Source organism: Carya illinoinensis, chromosome 15, assembly GCF_018687715.1.
Source record: "Carya illinoinensis cultivar Pawnee chromosome 15, C.illinoinensisPawnee_v1, whole genome shotgun sequence".
In the NCBI taxonomy this organism is placed as follows: Eukaryota; Viridiplantae; Streptophyta; class Magnoliopsida; order Fagales; family Juglandaceae; genus Carya; species Carya illinoinensis.
The window spans coordinates 5,908,654-5,920,580 of record NC_056766.1 but is presented as its reverse complement, the minus strand read 5'-3'; the positions used below and the strand labels follow the sequence as shown (position 1 = coordinate 5,920,580).

At 32.8% G+C, this 11,927-nt stretch overlaps 1 protein-coding gene across 6 annotated transcripts; it reads right to left on the bottom strand.

The window, feature by feature from the left end:
* Nucleotides 1-1,344: 1,344 nt before the first annotated feature.
* Nucleotides 1,345-4,880, bottom strand: LOC122297424 ((S)-coclaurine N-methyltransferase-like). Of its 6 annotated transcripts, none has more exons than XR_006238769.1 (10): nucleotides 4,622-4,879; nucleotides 4,415-4,523; nucleotides 4,082-4,306; nucleotides 3,837-3,936; nucleotides 3,636-3,746; nucleotides 3,432-3,515; nucleotides 3,145-3,203; nucleotides 2,797-3,040; nucleotides 1,790-2,050; nucleotides 1,345-1,643 (listed from the first exon to the last, which is right to left on the bottom strand). XR_006238769.1 is itself a non-coding variant. In XM_043107473.1 (8 exons), the coding sequence occupies exons 1-8, from the start codon at nucleotides 4,809-4,811 to the stop codon at nucleotides 2,848-2,850; spliced, it is 1,071 nt and encodes a 356-aa protein (XP_042963407.1). In that variant the 5' UTR covers nucleotides 4,812-4,879; the 3' UTR covers nucleotides 2,646-2,847. The 6 variants fall into 6 exon arrangements, 1 of the variants encoding a protein (XP_042963407.1); XR_006238770.1 differs by having other exon boundaries at nucleotides 1,790-1,975; XR_006238771.1 differs by having other exon boundaries at nucleotides 1,790-1,872.
* Nucleotides 4,881-11,927: the final 7,047 nt, after the last annotated feature.

Sequence of the window (11,927 nt, the reverse complement as noted above, 5' to 3'; positions counted from 1 at the left end):
AGGTTTTAATAGTATTAATATATATTAGTATTAGTATCCAAACTCTTAAGGCTATGTTTGGATGTCAAGTTTACCTCAATCCATTTCAAACAAATCTTTAATAGGACTCATTACTTTTCCAATTTTTTATAAAAAAGCGAAAAGCATCCAACATGAAAGAAGTGAAAACAATCCAACCTAAGCCCTCCCCACTCCAAGAAGGACCTCCAAGAAATGTTTCCCCTCCTACCCTTTGCCCCCATTCGGCATTCCTTGCCCCCACACATAATAAAAAAAAAATGAGGGAAAATGATGCTTCAAATAGGGGTTGTAAATTGTATTTTCGAGCTATATTCGTGTAATATCAAGTCATGAATATTCGACTATATATGTCAACTTAAACCCAACCCATTGAACTAAATGTGTTAAACTTTCAAACCCTAACTCAACCTATTTAGATTATGGGTTATGTCGTGTTATCCGTTTTGACTTGTTTAAAAATTAAGTAGAAATATATTAATACAATACGATTCATTTAAACCCATTTGTTTCATGTAAATGGGTTGAACTAAAACATATAACTCATTTGACCTAATTAATATAATTTTACATAAAAGTTAAAATCTATATTTATTAATAATCACAATATTTTAAAAAATATATATCGATATTTTTCAAATTTTAATATATAATAAAACCAATATTACAATCCATACAATAACAAATATAAGCATAGGTCGAAAATTACAATGCCAACAATAAAAAATAAGCATACTGAAAAATATCAATATTACAATTTAACAATAATAAAATTTTAATTTTAAAATAAATTCTAAATGGGTCAAAATGAGTTAATTTCATATTAAGCAGATTGACCCGTTTATAAATCATGTCTTAATGGGTCAATGCATTTTGTCTCAAACTTGTTAACATAAAGTCCAAACCTGTAATTTCATGTTGTAATCGTGTTGAGTTCACAAATCGTATCACATATTACCAACTCCACTTTATAAACTATTTGTAGCATTCTTTTTTTCTTTTTCTTTGCCGGGACTTTCTTTAAAAAAATAATAATAATAACTACAAAAAAAAAAAAAAAAACCATTCCACTCTTAATTTCAGGCAAAGTGGCAAAACCCACATTGAACCGAGATGGAATAATATCCAACCACGCTGACATGATGAGAACTTCCAAAAGCGATCTACTTCTGCAAACAGCATATAGACTCAGTATAATGATGCAAACTTTTTCTTTAAAACATGTGGAACTTGGGCAGATCAAATAGGGATTTTGAAATCATTCTACCACTCATCAAAACACATTATTGAAGTGATTTTGGAACATAACACGATAACACATGATCATTAGAGGGGAACCCCAACTAACGTTTAAATCTAGTTGGTCAGTCTCTGGTTTATAAACAGGATGAGTATGCAGAATTGGCTTGCAATCAATAATGGAAATGAAAGAGTTGGCTCATGATCAAAAGAGTTCCTCATAACAAACCTCGACATTATACAACATAATTTTGAATGAAAGGCTTCATTGACTTTTATGGAAAACTCGATAGCAGAAACCAATGCCAATCCACACCCTTCAAAAGAACAAAGGTTTCATATCTTGATCTTTCATCTCTACAATATCCATTAGCCTGTTCATTTGCCTGGACAAAAAAAGGCATCACTTTGATTACTAATTGACTATCAGTGTATTGTGAAATTATGCTGAATTCTTGAATTATAATCCGAAAAAAATTGCTCAAGTATGGTAATGCTTCTAGAAATAAGAATGGCAACAAGGTGTTCATACTTCATTTAAAGGGGGCAAGGCAATTCATCATGATCACGGCCCAATGACTTTTTATGCACAAACTTTGCAAGACAACTTCAGGGCTTGTCACAATGGAACGCAGACAAATAGCTCCAGTCAGGCCATAGAAGATTACAAATGATAGAAGTCGCCGGATATGACACAGAGATGCAGCTCTAACTGCCACTACGTACATATGGTCAGTCATATGCACTTAAACTGGTGGAAGGGATCAGACACGGACTTCAAGTTTATAAAGACCTTGTGGGGGGAAAGACACCATTGACAAGAATTAAAATACTAAAGGAGCATTAGTAGCAACTACTAACACAATTAAGAGTTGCAATTTCCTGGACAAGACTACAATCTAACCAAACCTGTATAATGATTTACAAATTCATGACACAACAAGCAAGTGGTTCCATCAAAATTTGTCCTGCAAAGTACAATATATAGCAGGTGCCCAGCCTTCCAGCATATGTGTTAAATATTAAAGTACTTTATCTCAAATAAAGTAAAAAGTTATGTTTGATTTAGATGCTTTTCCTCAATTGTCATTTTCCAAATAATGCGAAATGTAGTTCTAATTTTAAAAACTCTATCAATGGGCAAAAATATCAACTTGAAAATAATTACAACTTTCAAACTTTCAAAAATATGACCATATTCTTTAAAAAATCAAATGATCTTTTATGTCATTTCTACCACAAAAAGCGCCTTTTTAAAATTGTTTCCTAACAAATCTAACATATTTGAAAGTATTTTAAACATATAGTTACCAAACAGTACATAAATTTTTAATAGTAGAACTTATTACTTAAACTATAAGCTATAAGCCTTAAAGTTATAAGCTATCTTTCCGAGCAAGCAATCCCAAACATGCACTAGTTTCTTTATTTTCACGTAAAGCAAGTCATACATAATCAGAACAATTGCGAGCAAAGTGGTTTTTTATTTTTTTATTTGTGGCGTCAGCTGCCAAGTTTTAGCACTAGGCAAACACTTACTAGGAGAAGTAAATCAACTGGAAGGACTGAGGAGCTTTGGCTTCTGGTTTTTTATTTCTTTTTGAATAAGAAAAGTGCAACCATCCATTCTTCTCCATTACTGTACCCAAAGAGTTCTGCGACAGCAATGAAGAATGTTCTCCAGTAGACGGTCCACTTGACAGCAGAATCCTTGCCGTATGTTGATTCCATTATTGGCTTTATGGAGGTTGAGTTCTTGTCCATTCTTTTAAGCCACTCTTCACTGCAAAGAAATAAAAAAAGGAGAGAGTTGTGAATTTGTTTTTCTACTTATGGTCTGGGTCCTGGGACAGAAAATATATAGACCAGAAACTGAAACACCCTTACCTTGTCTGTGCATAGTGCTTTCCATTCACAAGCCAATGATCAACAACAGACACATCGTCCTGCATTTAAACCATTGCCAAGAAGCCATTGATAAGTGAAACCAACTCTAAATTACCTCCTTGGTTTGAATGCGATCATATAACAGAACTTGACTTCTTACATGTAATAGCCTGGATTCATTGTCTCACAGACTGAGTACAGTTTATGGCCCCTTTTTTTAAGACATTGCAATAATACCAGAGGAATAATTATCACTAGTTTGAGAGGGCAATGTAAACAAATCTCACTTGAAAATAAAGAAGCAGATTTGCTGAAGGCATTGTTCCTCCAGTGAAGAAGTATCTAGTAATCCAGTCATCTTCATTTATGTCCTACTCAAAAGAGTGGCCAAGCAGGATCATTACCACTACATCTTAAGCAAAGCCAAAACCAGAAGTTGCAATGTACACCAATGGCTGTCTAAAGTTTTAAACAGGGTAAGATCAAAGTACCTCAAAGTGGTAGGCAAATGCTTTGTGGCAAAAATGGTGAACAAACAGAAGGCTGTCCTGTTTCATCCACTTGGATATCTTCTTCAGAAGATCCTTATAATTCTTCATATGCTGTGTCAATGGGAAAAACTAGTTCTTGAATCATTTCTCAACAAAATATTGTGACAATGGCATTTGCACACGGGTTCAGAAAGAAGTTACCTCAAACATCTCGATGGAAAATATTCGGTCATAGGATGTTTCCATTCCAAATGTGCTAATATCTGCAACAATGATCTCCAAATTTTGCAGCTGACGATCCCTACAGAAAACAGTTGGAATGGTTTAGGACCTTAGGTAAGTGCTTAAGCAAAATACAGAGTTCAACCTGATTTAAATCCAGAAGAATCTAAGGTATGCATCTGAGTGTGTGGTCACAAGGCATATGGGTGGTTAGAGTGGCATACCCACACTGCTTCTCAATAAATGCTTTCTGGGTTGTTGAATTACAAATCCCTGTAACCTTGCAGTTTCTATACTTATTTGCGATGTATAAAGAGAGTGATCCCCAGCCACATCCAACATCAAGAACAGAATGACCATCTTTTAACTGTGACCTCTCACAGTAGAGTTCCAGCATTGCTTCTTCAGCATCCTCCAGAGTTTTTGACTTGTCAGAGAAGTAGCAACAACTGCACAAAACAATATTGAAAACAAGATTTATGCTAAACATAACCCTTGATATCCAGATACATACAGGAACCCAACAAGATTGAAAACTATGGTGCCCAGAAAATTACCTATATTTAAGATTCTTTCCAAGGACCAACTCGAAGAAGGAGGTTGGTAGTTCATAATGTTGAGCCTTTGGCTCGTCAGTCTTGATAGCTATGGGCATCTCTCTTAGAGCTACAAGTAAGCATTTAGAAGTTAGGAACGGCCAAAAGTTAAAAGAGAACAAAAAAAAAAAATTGGTGATTTCGAGGGAGAAAGAGAGAGGGGTTTACACTGCACGAATTGAAGGAGGTGGGAGAGTTGGAGCTCAGAAGATGGCTTGTACTCGGAGCGAAGGCGGCCGGCCAAAAGCAGCCGCGTGAGCCTCCGGATTACAGCGTCCGGTAGCAGATTGCGCTCCAATGAAGCTAGCATCAGCCGCACTGTGGCATCGTATGGTCCCTGCAGTAGCCCACCCTCCATTACTACTCCGCAAACCTACCCTCTCTCCCCCTCTCTCTCTCTCTCTCTCTGTGAAAATATATAAGACATTGATGATCCCAGTGGTTTTATAACGTCTTATCTTTATGGCCAGTCCTGCCGTGTCTGACTCTTTGCCACGGGGAGCCACAGTCGTGACTCTTCAAAACTTGGTACGTATGGATAAGGTTTTAGGAAAAATTTAGTTGCAGCGCATTAACGTGTATATAATTTAATATGATTAGTTAAAAATTAAATTTTATTAAAAATAATATTAATTTAAATTTTAAATATCAAAAAATTAGTATTAATATATAAATTAATATATAATTTTACTTATATATAATAAAACTAAATATTTTAACCACTATGTATAAAAACATGTCAATTGTTCGAAAACTAGCACGTGGTAGAAGCAAGATAGTCACAAAAGAGTAATACCATATGCTTAATTTTTATTTATAACTTTACTTATAATACAAATTTATGTTAATTTTTTTAAAAAAATTATGATTTTAAATGTATCAATTAACTTGTATGTGAAGAAGTAAATTTTTTATAAATTTTTTTAAATATATTTAATATTATTTTAAAAATAAATTTACAAAACGACGTGACTTTATATGAATCATTAAATCTATTTTATAAAAAAATAACTTTACAATCTGACATCTCATGTAACAGCCCTCTAGAAATTCAATTGTGAAATTTCTATTAACTTTAGGAATCTCGTGAAGACTCTATAAGTTTTCACGAATCCATTAATTATATAGGTTTTTGTCTAACTACATAGTTAGTGTTATTATTTACTATAGTATCAGAAGTGTGTTTTTGATTATTGGAGATAGTTAGAAATGTCAAAATGTATTATGGTTTGTGCCATTAGACTCAGAGGGTTATTTAAGGTCTTATGGCGCAATAACATTTTTTCATATTTTCGGACAAAACGTCTGTTCAAAACTGTAAATATTATTGGATAAAAATATCTTAAACTAATTTTGTGGATATTATTAGATAAAAATATTTTAAGCTAATTTCGTGGATATTATTGGGTAAAAATATCTTGAATTGATTTTTGTAGATATTATTGGTAAGAGAGTCCTACACTCCACTCTCACTCCGGGTAAGAGAGTCCTACACTTAACTCTCACTTCAGGTAAGAGAGTCCTATACTTAACTCTCACTCCAGCCTCATCTCTTCCATATCTCATCCATAAGTATCTCCAGCCACCTCTCCCCACGAAATTATTTTCATTTATACTTTCCATTAAAAGAATATCAAACATTCTCTCTCGGACAGCTTTTAGGAGTTCTTTTGCATACCCATTTCGAAACTTTTGTAAGTATTTTATCATAAAGTCTCCTTCATATAAGTTATTCCTTTTTTAGTCTAGTTTACGTGGATATCTTATTTGTCCCATTTGAAAATCATTTGATCAGTCAAATATTATGTAAACTATAGAAATGTCATTCTGGAAGATAAACTGGAGAATATGTTATAGTTTGGAGTTTTTGACCAAGCTAATGGATAGATATTGGTCCGAAATTTTTATAGAGTATTGTTAACATGTATATATGACTATTGGTTGAGGATTTTTGCATGATTAAAGGTTTTGATGAAATATTTTCTTAGATTTAGAAACTTAGAAACTGTAAGAGGAAAAATAGTTTCTGTTTTGAGAAAGTTTAACTCTTTGGTGGTCTAAACCTATTCCAATGACTTTGATAATTTTATTAGAAGATCCTAAGCATCTTATATACATGTTATATTATTATTTTGAAGATATTTGATATTAGTTTCAAATATATGAAATTTTATGCAAAGAGATATTCAGATAAGCCAAAGTGTGGATATTCTTGGCTAAATTTATGTTTTGGTTAATTTTTAACCAGGTGATCTTGAATTAGAAGCTTATATATGTTTTAGGATATCTTTTTAAACCATGTGATGGTTTGGTTTGAAGATCACATATTTATAAGTTATAAATCAAAAGGTTGATCAAAACAAGTTGAAACAAAAATCAATAGAAATAGCATATAGAAATTTCGGCCCTATGGAGTTTTAATAGTTGTGATTAGTTTTAAATTTTTCTAAATTGATATTTGAATTGAGGATAAAATTTACATAATGCATGTAAATTTTGGTGACTTTTGGAGTTAGTATGCAAAATCCTTAAGTTATGGGTAAAACGGTAATTTTCTTACATGCAGAGAGTAAAATGAAAATTTTACTCTTTAAATTAGTATTTTATATAGTTTAATTTATTAGTTATTTAGTGCTAACTTTTAGAATCACTAATTACAGTTCCTCGTGATCGTGCTTAAAGTTTTATAAGAAACGCGGACATCAAGGTAAGTTAGCTTTTAACTTACTAGCAGTCTACTGTGTATATGTGCTAAGTAAAGGAACTACAGTGTATGTATGTGTGTTATCATATATGTCATGCCATGCCAAGCTATCACGTAATTGTCTATTATATAGAATTTATTATGTCATCAATTTTTATCTGTTACTTAATATATTCTGTCATGTATTACTGTATCTTACAAGTACGTCATGCTAAGTATGTCATCTATTACATGTATGTCAAGTCATGTAATATTCGTTGTTGCAAATATGTCATGTTAAATATGTTGTCTATTATATATTATGCCATGTTACGAAATGTTTCTATTTCAATTTGGTCATGTATTTCAAGTTATGTTCAAGTCACGTTATGTTACGTCAGGGGTTCAGTCATTTCGTATTCCAGTCACGTTTCATCTTGATTACTTATGTATGGGGTCACAGCAATTGTGACGCATATACTACGTGAGACACAACAATTATGACACGTAGAATACATAAGGCCACAACAACTGTGGAGTATGTATTTACACGTGAAATACATGGAGCCACAACAACTGTGGAGTATGTATTTTTCATGTTAAGTCAAGTTTGTGTAGAATACATGGGGCCACAATAACTGTGGAGTATGTATTTACACGTAGAATACATTGGACCACAACAACTGTGGAGTATGTATTTTTCATGTTAAGTCAAGTTTCAGATCAAGTTCATGTCAAGTCAAGTTCAGTTCATGTTTCAATTTAAGTTATGTCAATTATGCTATGTTGTACGCCAAGTTATGCTTAAATTACTTATGAATTTGATTATGCATGTAACAGTCCGCTAGAAATTCAATTGTGAAATTTCTATTAACTTTAAGAATCTCGTGAAAACCCCATAAGTTTTCACGAATCCATTAATCATATAGGTTTTTGTCTAACTACATAGTTAGTGTTATTATTTACTATGGTATCAGAAGTGTGTTTTTTATTATTGGAGATAGTTAGAAGTGTCAAAATGTATTATGGTTTGTGCCATTAGACTCGGATGGTTATTTAAAGTCTTATGGCGCAATAACATTTTTTTCATATTTTCGGTCAAAACGTCTGTTTAAAACTGTAGATATTATTGGATAAAAAGAAATATCTTGAGATAATTTTCATGAATATTATTGGGTAAAAATATTTTGAGTTGATTTTTATAGATATTATTAGATAAAAATATCTTAAGTTGATTTTTTGTAGATACTATTAGATAGAATATTATGAGATAATCTTTTATAGATATTTTGGGTAGGAGAAAACTACACTCAACTCTCAACTCCAGCCTCATCTCTTCCATATCTCATCCATAATTATCTCCAGCCAGCTCTCCCCACGAAATTATCTTCAATTACACCTTCCAATAAAAGATTATCAAACACTCTCTCTCAGACAGCTTTTAGGAGTTCTTTTGCATGCCCATTTCGAAGCTGTTGTAAGTGTTTTATCATAAAGTCTCTTTCATATAAGTTGTTCCTTTTTTAGTCTAGTTTACATGGATATCTTATTTGCCCTATTTTAAGATCATTTGGTCAGCCAAATATTGTGTAAACTATAGAAAGGTCATTCTGAGAGATAAACTGGAGAATATGTTATAGTTTGGAGTTTTTGACCAAGCTAATGGATAGATATTGGTCCGAAATTTTTATGGAGTATTGTTAACATGTATATGTGACTATTGGTTGAGGATTTTTGCATGATTAAAGGTTTTGATGAAAGATTTTCTTAGATTTAGAAACTTAGAAACTGGAAGAAGAAAAACAGTTTCTGTTTTGAGAAAGTTTAATTCTTTGGTGGTCTAAACCTATTCTAATGACTTTAATAATTTTATTGGAGGATCCTAAGTATCTTATATACATGTTATATTATTATTTTTAAGATATTTGATGTTAGTTTCAAAGATATGAAATTTTATGCAAAGAGATATTCAAATAAGCCAAAGTGTGGATATTTTTGGCTAAATTTATGTTTTGGTTAATTTCTAACCATGTGATCTTGAATTAGAAGCTTATATATGTTTTAGGACATCTTTTTAAACCATGTGATGGTTTGGTTTGAAGATCATATATTTATAAGTCATAGATCAAGAGATTTATCAAAACTAGTTGAGGAAAAAGTTTCTGTTTTTGGACTAAGTGTAAAACCAAAAACTCCAAATGTTATTTTGTGATTTTGGTGACTTTGGTTTAATAATTTAAAGCATGGTTGATGTTAGGATGATATTATGAATATGTTAGAAGTAAGATTTGATTTTTGAAACTCTTGGAGATGTTTTGATTTAAGGTCAAAACTTGTGATTCAAGTGCTTGGATCTTTTTACAAAAAAGTTTGGTGTTGATTATTAACTTTTTCTAAATGGATGTTTTAAGTATGGTTTTGAACTTAGGATTGGAAGATGTTTGTTGCAAAATTTTGGTTTAAGCATGAGTTTTGAAGTTGAAAAGAATTGCAAAAAAAAAAAAATCAAGGGAAATGGCCTATGGATGTTTCAGCCATAGTGTGTTTTCCATAGTTGTGTTTTGTTTTAAATTTTTCTGAGTTGATATTTAAGTTTAGGACAAAAATTACATGAGGAATGTAAATTTTGGAAACTTTTGGAGTTAGTATGCAAAATCCTTAAATTATGGGTAAAACGGTCATTTTCCCACATGTAGAGTGTAAAATGAAAATTTTACTCTTTAAGTTAGTATTTTCTATATTTCAAATTATTAGTGATTTAGTTCTAACTTTTAGAATCACTAATTACAGTTCCTCGTGATCGCACTTGAAGTTTTATAAGAAACGCGGAGATCGAGGTAAGTTAGCTTCTAACTTACTAGCAGTCTACTGTGTATGTGTGCTAAGTAAAAGAACTACAGTGTATGTATGTGTGTTATCATATATGTCATGCCATGCCAAGTTATCACGTAATTGTCTATTATACAGAATTTATTCTGTCATCAATTTTTATCTGTTACATAATATATTCTGTTATGTATTACTGTACATTACAAGTATGTCATGCTAAGTATGCCATCTATTACATGTATGTCAAGTCATGTAATATTCACTGTTGTAAATATGTCATGTTAAATATGTTGTCTATTATATGTTATGCCATGTTACGAAATGTTTCTATCTCAAGTTGGTTATGTATTTCAAGTTATGTTCAAGTCACGTTATGTTACGTCAGGGCTTCAGTCCTGTTGTATTCCAGTCACGTTTCATCTTGAGTACATTATGTTTGTGTAGAATACATGGGGCCACAACAACTGTGGAGTATGTATTTAACTACAATTGTGATGCGTAGAATACATGGAGCCACAACAACTGTGGAGTATGTATTTACACGTAGAATACATGGGGCCACAACAATTGTGGAGTATGTATTTTTCATGTTAAGTCAAGTTTGTGTAGAATACATGGGGCCACAACAACTGTGGAGTATGTATTTTTCATGTTAAGTCAAGTTTGCGTAGAATACATGGGGCCACAACAACTGTGGAGTATGTATTTACACGTAAAATACATGGGGCCACAACAATTGTGGAGTATGTATTTTTCATGTTAATTCAAGTTTCAAAGCAAGTTCATGCTAAGTCAAGTTTCAGATCAAGTTCATGTCAAGTCAAGTTCAGTTCATGTTTCAATTTAAGTTATGTCAATTATGCTATGTTGTACTCCAAGTTATGCTTTAATTACTTATGAATTTGATTACGCATTTATACTTTTACTGTCATCCATGCATCATTAGCTTGTGTGGAAGTTTTTTGTTAACTTACTGAGATTTGTAATCAAATCTCACTTTGGTAATCCCAACTACCATTCCCCCCGAATGGTAGATCTTGTTATAGGACCTGAAGGAGAATCAGGAGCTGATCAACTAGACACAGTTGACTAAGTGACGGTGCGACATAAATGTTGATATAGTAATTAATGTAAATTACTACTTATACGATTGAGTTGCATCTCTACTACTTTTTGGATCATAACCATTTTGGACTAGTGTTGTGATCTTAGTTGTTCAATGGATTTTTATGTATGAAGTATGTTTTAAGCATTTGGGATATTTTCAATTTAGTGCATAGTATTGCTAAAGAAAAAATTTATCCGCTGCGAATATTGCATATTGTTAGATGCATGTTAGGAATATTGCATCTTATATGTCATGAACGGAGGCAAGTAACCTTGTGTTGCATGTCTCGACGCTTCAAATGTCCGTCCTATCCCAAACGGAATTTGGAGGCGTCACAATGCATTTATACTTTTACTGTCATCCATGTGATGACCCGCTTTTAAGTGTATTTTCGCTTAAATGGTTGTTTTTATTTTAATTAATATATCAGTTATTTATTTTAATTTATTTGCGTTTTAAAATTGGTTTTTTATTTAATTTAATTTATTTGAGGTTGTGTTTTATTTCTTTTAGTTGTTTTGTGGTTTTAATCTTTTTGGCGGTTTGTTTCGTTTTCCCGGAGTGAGGACTGGACCTCATCTCTTTTCACATCTTTTTCCTTTTTTCTTTTTCCCTTCTTTTCTTTTTCTTCTTTTTCTTTTTTTTCTTTCTTTCTCTCTCCCCGATCCGGACCCCCCCGAGCTCTCTCTCTCTCCTCCCTCTCCCTCACGCCGGCGTCCTCTTCTCCAGCCCCTACCGCCGCCGTCCGGCCACCGTTCGGCCTCCCACCGGTCCCATTCTCTTCCTCTCCCTCCGGTGCACCACCCCTCCAAAACCCACCCCCAACCGGCCGGCCGTTTGGCCGGAAAAACTCC